This window comes from Erythrolamprus reginae, chromosome 9 (genome assembly GCF_031021105.1).
Source record: "Erythrolamprus reginae isolate rEryReg1 chromosome 9, rEryReg1.hap1, whole genome shotgun sequence".
In the NCBI taxonomy this organism is placed as follows: Eukaryota; Metazoa; Chordata; class Lepidosauria; order Squamata; family Dipsadidae; genus Erythrolamprus; species Erythrolamprus reginae.
In genome coordinates this window covers 1,734,860-1,755,485 of record NC_091958.1, presented here as the reverse complement: position 1 = coordinate 1,755,485, position 20,626 = coordinate 1,734,860, and the positions used below count along the sequence as shown (strand labels likewise).

Sequence of the window (20,626 nt, the reverse complement as noted above, 5' to 3'; positions counted from 1 at the left end):
ACAACAGGACCACTGCGATGACCTCACCATTTCTGAATCGCCATGCTGTTTGGACATTGCAAATGTTTAAGGGCAGACCATTTCCTTAATATTAGGGAATAAAGGCAGAAAAAGCATTTTGCAATGGACAACAGATGGGAAGTGGATTTGGGACAGCTGCACCGAGGACACCAGAAGCCCCAGCAGGAAGAGTGAAAAAGGCCCCCACTCGACATTGTGGCGCCTGGGTTTTTGCAATTTGCCTTTGTTGGCATCACAACTGACAGATGGGTTGCCCTCAACTGTTCTCCCCGCCCCCACACTGGACTCCAGCCAAATTATTTTGCCTGTTTCCATGTTTCGATAACCACAACATACACAACTCCGTGCAGCAAACAATGCAGAGATACAGAGGTTAGCATCTGGCAAGCAAGAAAAAGGAAAACCACTTCTTGCCTCCTGTTTTACGATATAAACTCTGGATTTATATATTTTATTTAACGGAGCTGCTGTCCATCTGGGTTTCTGCCCCCTTGCTGGCTGGATGAATGTTTCCGCAGCTCAAGTCAAAATCAGCAGTGTCCAACCTTGTCAACTTTTAAGACTTGTGGACTTCAACTCTCAGAATGTCTAGACCAGTGTTTCCCAACCTTGGAAACTTGAAGATATTTGGACTTCAACTCCCAGAATTCCGGGAGTTGAGGTCCAAATATCTTCAAATTGCCAAGGTTGGGAAACACTGGTCTAGACTACAAGATGTGTGGACTTGAGTGTCTGCCTGGGGAATTTGGGGAGTTGAGGTCCATGCATCTGGGATCCAGATATTCTAGGAGTCGAAGTCCATAGGTCTTAAAAGTTGCCACGGTTGGAGACCTTTGGCTGTACAAAAACCAAACTTTCCAGGCCAGACATTCCCAGAGAATGGAGGAGAAAGAAAAACAGACCCCATGGGTCGAAGCATCCCACCCAATTCTGAGCAAAAGAGCCAAAACAGCCATAACAAATCACACAAATATGGGTTTCAATTCTTTGCTCTGTAACTCAAAACCCTGTTGCTTGCTCAGCCAAAGTCTAGCTGCGTGTTTGAGAAACGCTACGGATCAAGAAAAGTGCCACAGAAGCAGACAGACAGACACACCGAAAAACATTAAATGTTCTGCTTGTTCCCACTTGGTGCCCTCTTCTGCCTTATGCTTCCCATGTCTCTCCACGCAAAGCAAAGTGGCCTCCAGCCCTTTCTTAAGAATACATTTACGGTGCTGTATTGCAGTGTTTCCCAACCTTGGCCACTTGAACATATTTGGACTTCAATTCCCAGAATTCCCCAGCCAGCGAATGCTGGCTGGGGAATTCTGGGAGTTGAAGTCCAGATGTCTTCAAGTAGCCAAGGTTGGGAAACACTGCTGTATTGAATGACATTCTGTACAATGAGAAAAATGCAATAAGTTTAGTCGAACCATTGACTGCTGGTAGGAAATGAGGTTCAAATTAAGAACGCCAAGTATGAAAACCTGCCAACGTCAAGAAAATCATGTTCCCCCAAACTGGCAAATTCAGTGGCTTTAGAGCAGTTTTTCTCTACACGGGGCACTTTAAACGCCATGGACTTCAATTCCCAGAGTTCCCTAAGCCAGGAATTCTGGGAGTTGAAGTCCACACGGATGAAACTGGCCCAAATTGAGACGCACTGCCCGAGAGACTGTCGCACGGATCCATCCTAGTTCTGAGGAGTGTCTAGAAATTTCAGCCTGAAATCAATGCCAATTATAACTGTACAAAAAAATGCTTTATGGGAAATGGACACGAGGTGGTTGCGTGGGAGTCCAAAGGAGAAGAAAGCTTTAAAAATAATGTCACTAAAAAAAAATTAAAATCAAACAATTTTTTTAAAAAATACGCCGGTCAGAACTAAGTAGTCCACTGAGAATGAGAGGGGGCTTGCTCAGTCTGCTGTCAGTTTGTGGGGTCGGCCTCTTCTGCAGGGCCCCCTTTGTTGGCAAGGAGAGTCCGGTGACGTCTTTCGAGGGACGCTCCAAGTTGCTAGACCTCATCCATCGTCTGCCATTTTTTTCCCTCTGCTTTTTCCTTCTTCTGCCAATGTTGTAACAGCTGGTAAATAAACTAAATAAAGTCCATAGTTGCGCATGTAAACAAAACAGCCTTGCGGGCTTCCCCCCGTTTTCTCAATTTTGGGTGGCGGCCTCTCTCCTCGTCTAAGCGAGCCTCCTCTTCCCGATTTTAAAATTTGCACCTGGGATGGTTCTTCTCCACCATCAACTTCTCAACGGCCTGGCCAGAGTTGGAGAAGACCTCGAGAGGAGCAGGGGGTGGACAGAAGCTGTTTCCGCAGTTTCTGGGTTTTTTTTCAGGGACAAATCAGTCATACTTATGTTTCAAAAAGAAGGTTGTGCGTTGGCTTGAACTGGAGATGGATGGTTTTGTCCCCCTTTTTAAGTCTCTTGTGGGATCACTTCCATCAGCTTCTGGAACAGGATCGTGGTGGAGTCTGTTGGGGAGGAAAGGAAAGGAAGGCGATTAACACGAGCAAAAAGAGCTTTTGAAGTCCCTGTCCACCTTGCTCACCCAGGACACCGAGAGAGGAATCGCACCATCTCCGTCACTTGTCCTTCCCCCTCGAAGAGGATGGAGTCATGGCAGTTTGCACAATTCAATTTAAAAAGTAGCTCTCGACAACAATAAAACACAAAATAAACAAGAGAACCAGAAACAATTCTACTAGGAATCTGTGGTTGCTTCAACACGGAGGATCCACTGGATATGGCAAAGTTCCAGCCTCGATCTGTCAAAATGTCCTTTAACACCTGGAGGCTGACTTTGGCATTGGCTCGTGCCGAGTCCAAGCATGCCTGGCTGCTCCTTTCAAGAGACACCAGAGTGTGGACACCTACACCACTTGGCTGGAGTAAGTGCCTGGTGCCCCTCCCAATCATGCCCCATCCTGCCTTTCTGCAGGTGGGGCAGCACTGCCCACGTATGATTACTGAAGATCCTGGCAGCAATAGCCCTTAGACTTATATGCCGCTTCACAGTGCTTTTCCAGTCCTCTCTAAGCGGTCAGCCTCTTGCCCCCAACAATCTGGGTCCTCATTTGACCCACCTCGGAAGGAGGGAAGGCTGAGTCAACTTTGAGCTGGTCAGGATTGAATTCCTGGAAGTGGGCAGAGTTAGCCTGAAATATTGTAATCATTGGCCTTGGGAAGGAAGGAAGGAAGGAAGGAAGGAAGGAAGGAAGGAAGGAAAAAGAAGGAAGGAGGGAAGGAAGGAAGGAATAGCATTTAAATTTTTTCCGGCCCCCTCTAAGCAGTTTACAGAGTCAACCACTTGCCCCCAACAATCAGGGTCTTAGTTTGACCCACCTTGGAAGGAGGAAAGGCTGAGCCAAGCTTGAGCCTGGTGAGAATCGAACTGCCAAATTGCAGGCAGCCAGCATGTCAAGCCGGTGCAGAAGTTGGGGATAAATCAACGGCTTGCCACACTATCTATAGAAGGCCTGATGTTTGTGGGAGCTTGGGAAGGGGGGATTTTCAGGAGGGAGCAGATGCAGCCAACAAAGCATTCTTTCGAGAGGTTCAAGGCCATTCTATGCCCACCCACCTGGGCAGAAGCGGAAGGAGGATTGGCCACACTGGCACAATCTGAGTGGGCAACGTGACAAGTTTGTGGGTGGGGGGACAAGGGATGGGAACTTTCAACTGGGTGGGAAACTCAGATTCTCCTTTAAACTCCATCCCCAGGTGTGCTTTGGCTGGGAAACTCAGATTTAGGCTTCCCAGTGTAGATGTCAGGACGGCTCTGGAAATAAATCGGAACTTTAAAGAGTACTTTGACTTGGACTCTGATTTAATTCAGAGAACCTCGACACAGCTTGGATAGCCTTTCCCTCCATTCCTCATGTTCTGGTGGCAACGAAAAAGAGGTTCCAACCCAGTGGAAGAGCAGCCCCATCTCTGAGTAAAAGACCTGTGGGTGGTGTTCTCTCACACGCCACTTCCATCCAACTACAGCTCTTGGAAATTGACCCAGAGTACTCACGTATGCTCTGCAGAAGCCACTTGGGTTTGTTTTTCCACCAGACACCAACCAGGTAGACGGGGACTCCGCTGAAGATGATGGCGAAGCCAATGGCACACTCTTTCGGGGTCATCCAGAAGGAGACAACAATGAGGAAATTGCACGCGAGGATGAAGAAGATGGGCAACAGCACATTCACCTGCGTGGGAGAACTCAAGTGGGTTAGAAGCAGGAGAAACCCAACAGTCCTTCTGTCCAAAGACCCGCCAGACTTGGGCCTAGATCCAACCAGCCTCAGATCTGGACGAGCTTCAGGACTGAAAAATCTATATTCCTCCCAAAGGTCCTTTAAATGAATCCCTTGCAAAACCGGTCCCAGAACCTTCTGTGTTAATCTCAGCCAAGCTCACCTTTATTGGGTATATACTGTATTTTGGGCAATTATATTCACTTTACTAATTTGATACTGTTTTTATTGTAATGTGAAGGCATTTTGAAATGTATTGAAAAAGTTTGCATGTAGGAAATATATATACAGTATTTGCCTAAATAATTACTTGTTCCAAATTAATTACTTCCATTATTCGTGAAACCTTCTCACTTTGACCTCCACTTTTGTCATCTAGATATCCAATTTTCTTCTAATCGAATTCAACATTAATTTTCTTTTAATCTTATTAAATTAATATCATTATCCTCTTGCAAATCCAGGCAGGCCGTTATACCTACTATGCCTTCTTATACATTCTCCTTAAAAGAACTAAAAACCTTTACAACCTCTTCCTAGCTCATATAAAAAAGACTTATAAGATAATATATATATATAATAATAAGAAAAAAGAAACAAATACTATTACAATTAAAATTAAAAAGTACCAACAAAACAAAAAACATAACTATTAATCAATCTGTTATTTTAAAGCCTCATTTCTTAAACATTCATCATAATATTATAAGATATTGTTATAAATATCCATCAAAACTTCAATACATCAATGATACATTTCCACATTTGCTTTTTTATAATTTCATTAAGTATTTCCAAACTCAATTAATATTCTGAGACTGAACGTTTCGCTATCATTAACTATTGCAATCTTTTATAATTCCAATCATCTTAATTATCTGTATAATTCTATATAATTCTATACTTCTAATACAATTTTATAAATTCATAGATCCTATCTTAAGGCAGTACCTAAATATATCTAATTAGGTCACCACATAATCAATCCATATTTTAATAATAATAAGTTAATAATTTATTCAATTTGTATGCCGCCCCTCTCCGAAGACTCGGGGCGGCTCACAACATAACAATAGTGCAACACATTACAAATCTAATGTTAAAATCTAAAAAAACACTAATATAACATAATCAATAGCATAAAATCTGCCGCCAGGCATGGGGGACTTGAGATCCTCTTTCCCCCTAGGCCTTTACAATTCTATGCATGGTATGTATGTATGTTTGGTTTTTATATTAATGGATTTTTAATTATTTCTAATACCAAATTATTATTGTACACTGTTTTATTGTCGCTGTTGGCCGCCCCGAGTCTCTGGAGAGGGGCGGCATACAAATCCAATCAATCAATCAATCAATCAATCAAATAAATAAAATAAATAAATAAATAAAACCACAACTACGCACTCGTACTCACTCAACCCAATTAACCATACTGCATATTTTAAGCCATCACCCCTCCTCGACTCACCTTGATTGGCCTCTCCAGCTCTGGTTTCTTGTACCGGAGCCACATCATGCCGATGATGGCCAGGGCCACGCAAAGCCAGTTGAAGAAGCTGAAGAAGTTGATCACCGAAAAGATGTCATTGGAGAAGGCGTAGAGCAACGTCATGAGGCACTAGAGATGGCCAGAGAGAGGAGAGAGGTCAGCGTTACGCAGGACCTGGACGGCAGCCGCTTCGGAGAATGGGCGCATTCAACCAACGGTCGCTTCCTCCAAAATGCAGACTCGGCAAACGTGGTTGCAAACAGGGGGTGTTGCCCCTCGGAGTGAGGCCTGCCATTCTGAGCTCCAAGAGGGGGCACAGAAGCAGAGAGACCCAACGGGAGCTCCACCCAGGAGAGCATGAAATGGTCGCATTCGAAATGTGATGCGCTGTTGGCTTGGGTGCCTCTCAAGGGAAGGAGGAAGGCCCAGAAGTTCTGGAGCAGCCTTCTCACCCGCAAGATGCAACGCCAAGCTTGCAGGCTTCCAAGATCCACACAATTCATGCCCATGTCTCTCCAACACTCCACAGTCTGCAGTGGCTGCCAATTGGTTTCCGGATTCAATTCAAAATGTTGGCGATGACCTATAAATCCCTACATGGCATCGGACCCGATTATCTACGGGACTGCCTCCTTTGGAATAAATCTCACCGGCTGGTGAGGTCCGACATAGTCGGCCTTCTCCAGGTCCCGTCAACTAGACAATGTCGCTTGGCGGGGCATAGGGGAAGAGTCTTCTCTGTGGGGGCCCCAGCCCTCTGGAATCAGCTCCCCCCCAAAAATTCGCACTGCCCCCACCCTCCTTGCCTTTCGTAAGAGTCTTAAGACTCATTTATGTCATCAGGCTTGGGCCGATTAATTCTTAGCCCCTGGCCAACGAATGATTGTATGATTGCTGTATGAATGACTGGAAGTGATTTTTAATATTAGTTGGATCAAATTGTTTTATTATGTGTTCTGTATTTGTTGTGAGCTTCCTCGAGTCCACGGAGAGGGGTGGTATACAAATCAAACAAATAAACAAACAAACAAATAAACAAACAAACAAATAAACGAATGAATGAATAAATAAATAAATTCAGCAAGTGCGATTGCTCAGGACCAGATGCTTACTGAAACTAGAAAGCAGCGTCCTATTGAATGGGACAACTAGCTTCAATGCAAAAGCACTGATTTCCCCCTGCCCCACGCCAATGCAAACTGCCCCCCTCAAAGAAACTTCTGCACTCGTGGGAGCCTCCTTACCGTGAAGACGAGGGAGGGCACCGGCGTGAGCAAGCGGGGGTGGATCATGGACAGGACCGAAGGCAGGTGTCCCTCCCGAGCACCTACGAAGAAAAGCCTAGAAGAGATTGAATTAAAATGTTAATGGATGCTCTATTTCAGCAGGTGGGTTTAAGGCTGTCGGGGGGGCTGTTTGCAAGGCTCGAGGGTCAGGCCAGTACTATTTCAAGTGGTCAGTTTATGAAGACTGTTATTGTGGGGAGGGGGGGGGCTAACTCGACTTCTGCGCAGGACAAAGTCTTTTTGGACCGAGCAGCTCAGCTAGTTAGACCAGTTTTACACGCAGAAGAAGCCACCACTGATTAAAGGTTACTACTTATTTACTTATTGCACTCGCAGACTGCCAGCCCCCCCCCCCTCCTCCCCCAACTCTGGGCAGCTCCCAACCATCCAAAATAAGGACATTACAATAAAACCCATTGAAAGGAAGAAAGACCGAAGAGGGAAAAGACTCCAGGCTGGATAGAATACAGCCGGTGTGTGTTGTGCGGGAGGTCTCACAACTGCTCATCGTAAGGCCTGGAGAAGAGCTGCCTTTTCACACTTCTTTAAACAGCAGCAGACTGGGGCCCACAAAATAGGTTTTTTAATACAAAATATAAGAATATATTGCAGTCGAACTCCTAGATTTTGCTGGAAGGAAGGGAGTAGATATCTGTGTCTCTATACCTTTATCTACTCATATGGCATACCTATTTACCATGTGTGTATCTCTCTCTCTCTCTCCCTCTCTCCCTCTATTTATCTATTTACTTAACTATTTACCTATTTATTTATTTATCGTCTCTCTGTCTATCTATCTCTCTATCACTATCTATCTATACCTATCACTCTTTATCTCTATATCTCTATCAGTCTATCACTCTATCTATCTATCTCTATCTCTCTATCACTATCTATCACTCTGTCTATCCCTCTCTCCCTCTCTCTCTCTCTATCTATCACACTCTATCTCTCTGTCTCTCTATCTCTCTATCTTTCTATCTCTCTATATCTATCTATCTGTCTGTCTGTCTGTCTGTCTGTCTATCTATCTATCTATCTTTTTTTAATAAAAAATAGTTTTTATTATATAAATATTAAAAAAAAATTATCTATCTATCTTTTATCTTAACCACTGCAAGCTTCCCAGAATTTTATGCTGCAAGCCAAAATATGCCTCGAGATCGGCTTCTGTTTTTGGAGATGTTTTATTCTCACCCGATAGCAGAAACTTACCGGGACGAAGTGAAAAGGGATCCGTTGACGGAGCCAAAGCAAGACAAGCCCACAAACACAGGGATAATCCAAGACATGACACCCAGGTGGTAGTTTCCAAAATCCTATCGGCAAACAGGGAGGGAGACAGGAGGTCAAACGTTTCACCTGAAAAAACTCCAGGAAACATAGAAACGTAGAAGATTGACAGCGGAAAAAGACCTCATGGTTCACCCAGTCTGCCCTTCTACTATTTCCTATATTTTATCTTAGGATGGGATCTATGTTTATCCCAGGCGTGTTTCAATTCAGTTCCTGTGGATTTACCAACCACGTCTGCTGGAAGTTTGTTCCAAGCCTCTACTACTCTTTCAGTCAAATAATATTTTCTCATGTTGCTTCTGATCTTTCCCCCAACTAACCTCAGATTGTGCCCCCTTGTTCTTGTGTTCACTTTCCTATTAAAAACACACTTCCCTCCGGAACCTTATTCAATCCTTAGGAAGCCTTAGGTAGCCTAAGGAAAAGGCAGGCGGGATGAGAAGGGAACTAAACTTGATTGGCAACCCAGCAGGGAACATGGTCAACCCTAAAGATGCCTGTTCGAATTCTGACCTGCAATGGGGCTCTACCCACAATGGGTAGAGGCAGAATTATAGATAAATATTTCATAGGAATATTGGACAGGATGGGCAGTGAACACCAACCACCCCCACCCCCAAAAGGAGCAATTTACATCCATAAAAGGAAGAAGTTGGAAGAATTGGGCTGAGCTCAAATTGGCCCACGGGGAAAAAACGACCGAACCAGAGAAAGTGTCGTGATCTTGAGCATCCGTTCCTGAATATTGCATTATTTTACCACGGCAACGGCTTCTGACGACAGCATCTCGTCGAGTGTCAAGGTGGTGAAGTAAGCCAGGTTGGTGAGCACGTAGACCAAGGTGACGATGGGCAGTGAAATGATGATGGCCAGAGGGAGGTTTCTGAAAGGAGAACAGAGCTTATTAAGGACACCTGGTTGACAGCTCTCCCTCTGGGGCTTCTGCCCTAATAACAGCCCAAAAGTCAAATAAATTTGTATTTATATATTTATACGCTCCGGGTCCTCGGAGAAGGGCGCCATACAAATCTAGATAATACTAATTGTTGTGGTTAGCTCTGGCCCAGCTCCTGCCCCAAGGACTGTGGAATCTGCTGATGAAGGCTCCTCTGACCAAGAAGACATGAGTGACAGGGAGGAGGAGAGTGGGGCAAACAGCTCAGAAGGAAATCAATTATCTGTCTCCTCCTTGGATTCAGAACAAGAGTTAATGATACAGCCACGCATGCGGAGAGCGATGCATAGGCAGCAACAACTGAGAGATTATTATCAAAGAAAATGAGGCACCTGTGGTTGGGTGGGGCTGTGGTCATTAGTGAGGCTGCTATAAAGAGCAGCCTGTGGGTTTGGCCATTGTGGAGGGTTATCTGATCCTTGTGTTTCGTGACTGCTTTACTGACTTTGACCTTTTGTGTGCTGATTTTTCCCCGCTTTGAAACTAAAGCAAAGTCAAGTGTGTTTCACTTTGTGAAAGAAGAAGGACTGTGAATTGCCTCACAGCTGCAAGCTAAGTAGCACAGAACTGATCAGGGACTTGTACAAATTACCAGTTTGTTTGGAGATGAGTGCTCTTTGCTATACCAAAAGAGGGCTTAGGTTAACTGAATTTTCATTATAAAGAACATTGTTTTGAATTTTCAAACGTGTGTGTGTCTGAAATTTGTACCTGTGAATTTTTGGGAGGATTCTACCAGAGAGCCCGACAGAAAAAATAATAATAATAATAACACAAACAAACTCGATATATTTTAAAATAATCCCTTATAGTCGCATTACTATTTCTTTCTTTTATGATGTGTACCATGTACAATTACATTATGGAAACTGTTTATTTTTTCTCTCCTTTATTTTTTTATTTTTTGTTATATATGTATTGTTTGTCTTTTTAAAAACGTATATAAACAATAAAGACTATTTAAAAAGAAAATAGCCCCAAAGTCCACCAAGGCCCCCTTCTCACCAACAGTGCAAGAAATGCAAAACGAGGTTTTTGGAGAGTCTCACCTATAAGGGTCGATCATCTCTTCTGTGACGAAATTCAAGTAATTCCTGCAGTTTGAAAGAAAGGGGGGAAAAAAAGTTCTTAAGTTTACAATAGTGCTTAGTTGTGACGGGGGAGGGAAAAAGTCATCTTGACTTTCGACAGAATGAAAACAATGAGGCCACTTAGGGAAAGTTCGTTCTCTCACACACAAAACAAGAGAGCTCGCCAGATCTGGAGATCACAAGCTCTCCTCGCCCTGGGACATCTTGTTCCCGACAGGTAGCAGGTTCTTCCTCTTTGGGAACACAGAGGTGGAAACCCAGGCACAATTTCACCTGGCTCACAACTCTCCCATCTGATGGGAGAGTTCACCTAATTGTAGCCTTCAGTGAAAAAACACTGCAGCAGGCTTTCTTGTAAAAATATATTTTACTTTTCTTCTTAGCAAAATTTATTTTATTTATTTATTTATTCATTTGTCCAATACACAAATACATAGGAAGAAAAAAAGACATGTGGTAATATATATAAGGGTAATAGTGAACTTAGAGGGGAGGATATATGAAAGGAAGAGAATATGATAGATGAAAGAAAGGAAAGACAATTGGACAGGGGACGAAAGGCAGACCAGTGCACTTATGTACACCCCTTACTGGCCTCTTAGGAACCTGGAGAGGTCAATCGTGGAGAGTCTAAGGGAGAAGTGTTGGGGGTTAGGGGTTGACACAATTGAGTCCGGTAATGAGTTCCACGCTTCGATAACTCGATTGTTGAAATCATATTTTTTACAGTCAAGTTTGGCGCGGTTCGTATTAAGTTTGAATCTGTTGCGTGCTCTTGTGTTGTTGCAGTTGAAGCTGAAGTAGTCATTGACTGGTAGGACGTTGCAGCATATGATTTTGTGGGCAATACTCAAATCGTGTTTTAGGCGCCGTAGTTCTAGGCTTTCAAGGCCCAGGATTGTTAGTCTATTTTCGTTTATTTCTTTGAATAAACTATCACAATACTATCATACACGACTATTACATCCACCACTGCAACCACCCACAAAACACTAAGCACTAAACCGCTCACTACAAATCACACCCACGCAAGGGTGTTATTCTTTATATATAGGTTACAGCCAATCAGGTTGCAGCACAATTAGCAAACCCATGATTACATACTGATCATGGCTTACATTAGCCTTTCCTGTGGTTTACAGACCATTTACTTGCATTGTAATATTACCTCCAGAAATAAACTTATTTCTGACATCATCCCTCACAACCAGGCAAGGTTGCTACTGGTGCGCTCCTGGTAACTGTGGCGTGCATGCGTCAGCATGATTTGGCTTCTGCGCATGAGCAGGAAGTCAAACTAAGATGCCTTAAACATGACCTAAGTATTGCCCACAGGATCATATGCTGCAACGTCCTGCCTGTCGGCGACTACTTCAGCTTCAATACAACAACACAAGAGCACACAACAGATTTAAACTTAATATTAACCGCTCCAAACTTGACTGTAAAAAATATGACTTCAGTAACCGAGTTGTCGAAGCATGGAACTCATTACCGGACTCCATGGTGTCATCCCCAAACCCCCAACACTTTACCCTTAGATTATCCACAGTTGACCTCTCCAGATTCCTAAGAGGTCAGTAAGGGGCGAGTACAAGTGCACTAGAGTGCCTTCCGTCCCCTGTCCTATTGCTCTCCTATATCTCCTATACCTTCCTTCTATTCCTATATCTCTTCTTCTATTCTTTCATTGATATGTTCTATTCCTATAACTTCTCTTCTATTCTTTCTTAGATACATTTTACTATTATATTATATAATATTTTATTATAATGTATGATTGTTTTATATTAAGGGTTTTAAATTGTTTTAGTATTGGATTTGTATTGTTTTTGTTGTGAGCCGCTCCGAGTCCTCGGAGAGGGGCGGAATACAAATCAAATTAATAATAAATAAATAAATAATATTATAATAATAATATATATTATATATTATATAATGTTTTATATTTTACCTCCATTATGTATTTTACTATGTGTGTACCCACTAAAACTCTCATTGTGTAATGGACAAAATCAATCCATAAATAAAATCTCACACGAATATGCTTGTGCACAAGAAATTTCACCAATTTTCATTGATTTCTTTGCTTCTGTGCATCAATACGGCTTCTGCACATGAGCAGGAAGCCAAATCTCACAGGGATCAAATCTGCGCCGGTCACGCGGAGCTACACGTGCCGCTCCATTTTCGCTACCACCCTTCAGAGTGGCCCGAACCGTCAGGAACCCATCGCTGCTCACAACTCACCATCCTCCGTAGGCGAAGAGGCCGCTGTACAAGGCCAGGACAATGTTGCCCACATCTGTTTTGGTGTTATCAAAGGAATGTTCGGGGTTGAGGTTGATGACATCCCCTGTGGGAGGGAAGGACGATGAACCATAAAGGATATGGATAAAATTGAAGGGGTCCAAAGACGGGCTACAAGAATGGTGGAAGGTCTTAAGCATAAAACTGACCAGGAAAGACTTCATGAACTCAATCTGTAGAGTCTGAAGGACAGAAGGGAAAGGGGGGGGGGGCATGATTGAAACATTTAAATATGTTAAAGGGTTAAATAAGATTCAGGAGAGAAGTGTTTTTAATAGGAAAGTGAACACAAGAACAAGGGGGGCACAATCTGAGGTTAGTTGGGGGAAAGATCAGAAGCAATGGGAGAAAATATTATTTGACTGAAAGAGTCGTAGATGCTTGGAACAAACTTCTAGCAGACGTGGTTGGTCAATCCACAGTAACTGAATTTAAACATGTCTGGGATAAACATAGATCCATCCTAAGATAAAATTCAGGCAATAGTATAAGGGCAGACTAGATGGACCAGGAGGTCTTTTTCTGCCATCCATCTTCTATGTAATCAACATAAGTATGCGGGAGCCTTCCCCCTTCCTTGCCAAAGGAGCCGGGAAGGTGGTAAACGACAGGAGCCAAAATGTGTTACAACTGCCCTACTTGGACTGGAAGAAAATTCTCTCTTGAAATTTAGGAGCCCTAGAACTGCAGTTTCCATTCGCACAGCTAAGGGTGAGATTTAAAACAGGGAACTGGCCCTTTGCATACGGCCCAAGGCACAATGTGAAATAACTATTCATTCAATTTATATGTCGCCCATCTCTGGAGACTCGAAATGAAAGCACGCATCAAGCTGACCCTCTTAATCGCTCACTGGTCGCTTGCCCCCCAAAAAGGCATGGAACGGTTCTGAGCATCACACCCTGTATCCTGTGCAGCCCCTCACTCAGGATTTGAAATCAAAAACAGCGGAAGCAGCCCAGGCAAACACGGAGAAGGGAAGCCGGGCTCACAATGGCTTGAGGGTTGTTGTTCTTTGCGGTGTTTATTTTGCTTGCTAGGAAACTCTGGCAGAAGCAGGATTTTGTGCCTTTTGATCTGGAAGCCATGCACTTGGCCCAGTGGGGGTGGGGCTATTGCCTGGCCCTCCCCCCAAAGAAGGAGCCCCCAGGTAGGGGGGGGTTTGGCCTGGCCACCCCTCCACCGCCTGCCTCTCTAGCGACTCCATCACACGCCTCCTGCTGCTGTGACTGTGAGAAGTGACTCCCTGTCCAGATAGGGCCGCAACTGGTGTTGTATTGTTATATTATATGCTGTGAGCCACCCAGAGTCCTTGGAGACGGGCGGCATACAAATCTAATAAATAAGTAAATAAATAGACAAACAAACAAACACACAAACATCCAGAAGCTCTCTGGGGACTCGATAGCTGGTGTCCAAATGGGCCACAAAGGGTCCTACCACATGTTGTGGTTAGCTCTGGCCCAGCTCCTGCCCCAAGGACTGTGGATGTGGGGGAGACATCCACATGCTGCAGGCCTGTTTTGCCCCCTCCAGTGGAATCTGCTGATGAAGGCTCCTCTGACCAAGAAGACATGAGTGACAGGGAGGAGGAGAGTGGGGCAGACAGCTCAGAAGGAGATCAATTATCTAGCTCCTCCTTGGATTCGGAACAAGAGTTAATGATACAGCCACGCATGCGGAGAGCGATGCATAGGCAACAACAACTGAGAGAGTATTATCAAAGAAAATGAGGCCACCTGTGGTTGGGTGGGGCTGTGGACATCAGTGAGGCTGCTATAAATAGCAGCCTGTGGGTTTGGCCATTGTGGAGGATTATCTGATTGTTGTGTTTCGTGACTGCTTTACTGACTTTGACCTTTTGTGTGCTGATTTTCCCCCGCTTTGAAACTAAACCAGAGCAAAGTGTGTTTCACTTTGTGAAAGAAGAAGAACTGTGAATTGCCTCACAGCTGCAAGCTAAGTATCTCAGAACTGATAAGGGACTTGTACAAATGACCAGTTTGTTTGGAGACGAGTGCTCTTTGCTATACCAAAAGAGGGCTTGGTTTAAGTGACTTTTCATTATAAAGAACATTGTTTGGAATTTTCAAACGTGTGTGTGTCTGAAATTTGTACCTGTGAATTTTTGGGAGGAGTCTACCAGAGAGCCCGACAGAACACCACGGTGCCGAGCTCAACTACCTCTTTGGCTCCTCTAAAATTAACCAAACCAGATTTGACAAGCTCCATCCCGCCCGTAATCCTTAAGTGGCCAAAACTGCAGCCAGTGGCAACCTGCCCTTTTTGATGAGAATATGGAGGCATTTAGGGAGAGGAGAACCAAAATAGCGCCGCTGTCACATTTCATGCCCGGGAGACTCATTTTTAGATCGCATCTGTACAAGTCGGCAGAAAAGAGGCTATTAAGGGAGACGATTGAAGTCGGCACGGAGAGAGAGACACAACAGTGGGTTGAGGGAGACTGCAAGATGAAAGACAACCAGGGAAAGTTCAAAGGCTCGGCCTGAATTTGGGGTGGAATGTAGCCTGGATTCCCAGAGGGCAAAGAGGCAGCGGAGCTTGCAAAGTCTGGTAGGCAGAAGGGGGGTGAAGGCGGCCCCTCCCTAGCCGTTCACAGGCGGGGGTTATGTAGTCTACCCTGGCAAGAGTCTGTCTGTAGGCAAACGACCGTAAAGCAACTGCGTTGTCTCCTGTGATGGAAGAAATGCCTTCGTGATGGACGCTAAGCAGGTCTCCATACAGCCCATTTTTCACCCAGGGGGGCAAAGTGCATGGACTGAAGTTACAGATTTGAGTACAGGCAGGTCTTGAGGGCATCATGATTAGGTATTCCCCACCTGGGAACATCCCCCCCAAACTGTGGGCCCAACCTTGCACGAGCTTCTCTATTGTGTCTCCCCTTTCCTTGAGTCAGGGAAGCAGAGAGCAAATCAGAGCAGCACAGAGAACAAAGCTGGCACGTGAGAATGACAATAGCAGTAGCATTTAGACTTGTATACTGCTACTTGGTGCTTTTACAGCCCTCTCTAAGCAGTTTACAGAATCAGCCTCTTGCCCCCAACAATCTGGGTCCTCATTTGACCCACCTGGGAAGGAAGGAAAGGAAAGAAAGAAAGAAAGAAAGAAAGAAAGAAAGAAAGAAAGAAAGAAAGAAAGAAAGAAAGAAAGGAGCAATAGTGATTGCATTTAGACTTATATACTGCTTCAAAGTGCTTTACAGCCCTCTCTATGTGGTTTGCAGAATCAGCCCCTTGCCCCCAACAATCTGGGTCCTCATTTGACCCACCTTGGAAGGAAAGGAAAGGAAAGGAAGAAGGAAGGAAGGAAGAAGGAAGGAAGGAAGGAAGGAAGGAAAGAAAGAAAGAAGGAATAGCGATAGCATTTAGACTTATATACTGCTTCAAAGTGCTTTACAGCCCTCTCTAAGCTGTTTACAGAATCAGCCTCTTGCCCCCAACAATCTGGCTCCTCATTTGACCCACTTTGGAAGGACGGAAAGCTGAGTCAACCTGGAGCCTATTGAGATTTGACCTGTCAAACTGCTGGCAGCCGGTGATCAGCAGAAGCAGCTGGCAGTCCTGCACTCTAACCACTGCGCCACCAAGGCTCTACATTCTGCCAGTTGTGAAAGAGAACAGAGCAGGGCAAGCAACCCAGGCCCCCTTAGGCATTGGGGATTGCAACTCCACAAGTGGGAGACGCAGTAACGGAGAACTTCCAGGCTGGCCCACCACCAGAAGATGTTTTCCTGGTCCCCCATCAGCAGAAGCTGCCTGGGCTGCACCTCTGGCCTTTTTCCCAGACCTCCAACCCTCCGCGCATCACACCCCATTCATGTAACAGCAGGAAACGCAAGACGGGCTTTTCTCTGTTTATGGGGCAATCGACTAATTTCCCCACGCAGTTCCTACAGGAAAGGTGTAGGCGAGCAAAGACTACGAGGCCTTATTATCCCCCTTGCCGGAGGCCAGAACCACAACTACAATCGGAGGGGGGGGGGGTGGCACGTCCTCCGTCTTTGCTGGACTAACCACAAATTCTTCACTCAGCTTGAAAGCCGACAGGATTTGCACTCGGTTGGGAAAGCTACACCCCCCCCCCAGACTGTGGCCGCTAACGCCTGCAATTCCCACGGATAAGGTGGGGCTGCCCTGCCCAGCGCAGGACAGAGGTTCCTCTTAAGAACATAAGAACCTAAGAGGAGCCCTGCTGAATCAGGCCAAAGCCCATTGAGTCCGGCATTCTGTGTCCCATAGTGGGCCATGGGGATCTTAAGCAGAAAGAGAAGGCAAGACCCTCCCTTTTCCTGGACCCCCAACAAATGGGACCCAAGGGAACCCTGCCTGCTTGAACCAACATAGAGGCCGCACTTGGACATCCGTTTCCATAATCACCTATGATACACTTGGCATCCCTGAATCTGTCTCATCCTGCCTTGAAGCTCTCCAGGCTGACAGCTGTCACGACCTCTTCTGGAAGGGAATCCCATCACCCAAGGACCCTCTGGGTGAAGAAATATTTCCCTTGATTTGTCCTCCTTTTCTTACCTGTGAGCTTTAGGGAGGGCCCCCTTGTCCTAGCATTGTGTGATAGAGAAAAGGATTTTTCTCCATCCATCTTTTCTATCCCATGCAGGATTTTATACACTTCGATCAATGCCGTCTTTCAAGGCTGAAAAGACTGAGGTGTTGCATGGAGTTTGCTTTTTTTACTGCTCTTCCCAGTTCCCACCCCTGGGCACCAAGGGGCAGCTCCCAGCTGGAAGGAATGGGGTCCACTGCATAATGCAAGTCTTTCCAGGGTTTCCCTCCCCCCCCTTCGGCTGGATTTGTTGAATCAATGCCGGCAATCTCATGGTGAGACTCAGCTGGGAAGAATGCAGAAGTGGGCCTGGGGCAGAGAAGGAGGGGAGGTAATGGTGAGGGGTAGACATGCTGGCTGAGGAATTCTGGGAGTTGAAGTCCACAAGTCTCAAAGTTGCCAAGATTGAAGACCCCTGCCAGAGCCGAATACGTGTAGCCAAGCCTTCTGCATTTCACGGTGCTGGAATCAATGGGGCTCCCTATACACCATTACCAGGATGCAAAACGAATTAAGATTATTCTTCCCCTGCGACCTCAAACCTAAGATTCACCCTGCAACCTGCATAGCTAGAGGTATAACAAGCAGGAAGAGGGAGATTGTGATCCCCTTATATAGAGTGCTGGTGAGACCACATTTGGAGTACTGTGTTCAGTTCTGGAGACCTCACCTACAAAAAGATATTGACAAAATTGAACGGGTCCAAAGACGGGCTACAAGAATGGTGGAAGGTCTTAAGCATAAAACGTATCAGGAAAGACTTAATGAACTCAATCTATAGAGTCTGGAGGACAGAAGGAAAAGGGGGGACATGATCGCAACATTTAAATATGTTAAAGGGTTAAATAAGGTCCAGGAGGGAAGTGTTTTTAATAGGAAAGTGAACACAAGAACAAGGGGGCACAATCTGAAGTTAGTTGGGGGAAAGATCAAAGGCAACATGAGAAAATATTATTTTACTGAAAGAGTAGTAGATCCTTGGAACAAACTTCCAGCAGACGTGGTTGGTCAATCCACAGTCACTGAATTGAAACATGCCTGGGATAAACATATATCCATTGTAAGATAAAATACAGGAAATAGCATAAGGGCAGACTAGATGGACCATGAGGTCTTTTTCTGCCCTCAATCTTCTATGTTTCTAACCTCCAGACGGTTTCACCCAGATCCGTTTTTTCTAGCCAACAGATTCTGCCCGAGCTCTCTGAGACCGGGTCTCTTTGAAAGCCCCTTCCCAAAGGACTTAAACCGCTTGCACTGTTCTGTAGCGGCTTCCTGGAGCAAACCATTTTAGGGGGGGGAGGAGGAGACAAAGAGCTAAATTGCGCAACGTCCTCCCTTTAAATTGGATTTGCATGGGTCCCACAGAATCTGTCTGGAAGTGGAAGACAAACAGTCTACTGGAGTGTAAGTCCTGGCACGCAGGCAGGCAGAGGGAAAATAATAATAATTCTCTTTCTTGGAAAAAGGAAAAGCAGTTCAGCAACTTTGCAATGTCCTCACGTGACCTTAGGGGAGAGAAAGAGGGGGGGGGATTTTGTTCCAGGAAGAGAAAGGGGGATTTCCCCCTGCAATGTGTGGCTGACGTCTGATGTAAACCCCCAGGGCGGCTTTTGCAAGAGCCACATAGAAGCGATGAGCAACCTAAAAGCAGGGCTGGGTTTGCAGGAGGGGGTAGAGGTTGTGTGTGTGTGTGGGTCTTTGTCCAAGCCAAATTCCAGATGCAAATGCCCCTCTTCATGTTTTCCCCACAAAGCTCCATTTTCAGTCATTTATCCAGTAGCTATGTTGTCTTTTGTCTTCAACAAAGTTGACCTCAATCTGGTCTACAGAAGCGTAGACCCTCCCAAAGCAGCAATTTAAGAAGCATTTCAACAACTCGCCCTGCCCTCAAGAGCTGGGATCCTAATGTTGCAGCCTGGAGATTACAAAACCAGTGTTTTTTCCCCCCAAACTTGGCAACCCCTAGGATCTGTGGACCTCAACTACCTTACCTAAAATTTAGGCAAATTATAGCAATAGCATTTAGAGTTATATACCGCTTCACAGTGATTTACAGCTCTCTCTAAGTGGTTTACAGAAAGTCATCATATATTGCCCCCAACAATCTGGGTCCTCATTTGACCCACCTTGGATGGATGGATGGATAGAAGGAAAAGAAGGAAGGAAGGAAGGAAGGAAGGAAGGAAGGAAGGAAGGAAGGAAGGAAGGAAGGAAGGAAGGAAGGAAGGAAAGAATAGCATTTAGAGTTATATACCGCTTCACAGTTCTTTACAGCTCTCTCTAAGCGGTTTACGGAGAGTCAGCATATATTGCCCCCAACAATCTGGGTCCTCATTTGACCCACCTTGGAAGGATGTAAGGCTGGGTCAACCTTGAGCCTGCTGAGATTCGATCTGCCAAACTGCTGGCAGCCGGCGATCAGCAGAAGTAGCCTGCAGTGCTGCACTCTAACCACTGGGGCACCGAGGCTCTTTGTATTACAGAAATTACAGAATTTGGATGAAAGGCTCAAGGAACCCACAAGGCTGCAGACTAGACTGACAATCCCAGAAGAAGCTCTAAAGCAGGTCTCCAACCTTGGCAACTTTAAATACTTCTGGACTTCAACTCCCAGAATTCCCCAGCTAGCCAACCAATTCTAGGAGTTGAAAGTCCACATGCTGCTAGAGAATTCTGGGAGTTGAAGTCCAGAAGTCTTAAAATTTGCCAAGTTTAAAGACTCCTGCGGTAAATCACTGCTATGTTACTCCAAAAAGTCTAGGGCAGAGGTAGGCAAAGTTGGCTCTTCTATGATATGTGGACTTCAACTCCCAGAATTCCTGATCTAACATGATTAGCTCAGGAACTCTGGGAGTTGAAGTCCACAAGTCATAGAATGGTCAACTTTGCCTACCTCTGGTCTAGGAGGACCAACCCTTACAGTTGAGCTTGATCCAAGGAGACTTTGTGCTAAATTCTCCAGGGCTGAGTTGGGTTGGGAGAAAGGAAGCTGCGTGCGGGATCTTTCCAGAGGCCATGCATTCATGGTTGAAAGAGGAGAAGTAGAAGAAGGAAGGAGAAATAACCTTCTATTAGGACAAGGAGATCTGCATTCCTTTCTTTTTAAACAATCCTGCCTTAGAGGGTTTCACTCCCACTTTAATCCAGCCCCACAAAAGGAAACTTTATTCCTTCCCAAAGTTGCCTGCCCTCCTTATCTACTCATCACTGAGTCAAAAAAGAAAAAAAAAGGTTGAGGATCCATTTATGCCAATGGCAAGACATTCCTCAGTTTGGTGTCACGAGGTTTTCCCCGCGAAGAGCACAACAGCACAATTAACAAAGTTAGCTTTATCCTTTAAAGTATAAATA

The 20,626-nt window shown here is 45.1% G+C and overlaps 1 protein-coding gene across 1 annotated transcript in view; it reads right to left on the bottom strand.

The window, feature by feature from the left end:
* Positions 1-1,737: 1,737 nt before the first annotated feature.
* SLC7A5 (solute carrier family 7 member 5) overlaps positions 1,738-20,626 on the bottom strand; it is a 37,204-nt gene continuing 18,315 nt past the window's right edge. The window contains exons 3-10 of the mRNA XM_070761839.1: positions 12,629-12,734; positions 10,337-10,381; positions 9,092-9,215; positions 8,252-8,355; positions 6,995-7,091; positions 5,730-5,879; positions 4,033-4,210; positions 1,738-2,485 (exon numbers count right to left, since the gene is read on the bottom strand). Coding sequence (XP_070617940.1) covers positions 2,430-2,485; positions 4,033-4,210; positions 5,730-5,879; positions 6,995-7,091; positions 8,252-8,355; positions 9,092-9,215; positions 10,337-10,381; positions 12,629-12,734 — 860 coding nt within the window. The 3' untranslated portion in view covers positions 1,738-2,429. The remainder of the gene's footprint in view (positions 2,486-4,032; positions 4,211-5,729; positions 5,880-6,994; positions 7,092-8,251; positions 8,356-9,091; positions 9,216-10,336; positions 10,382-12,628; positions 12,735-20,626) is intronic.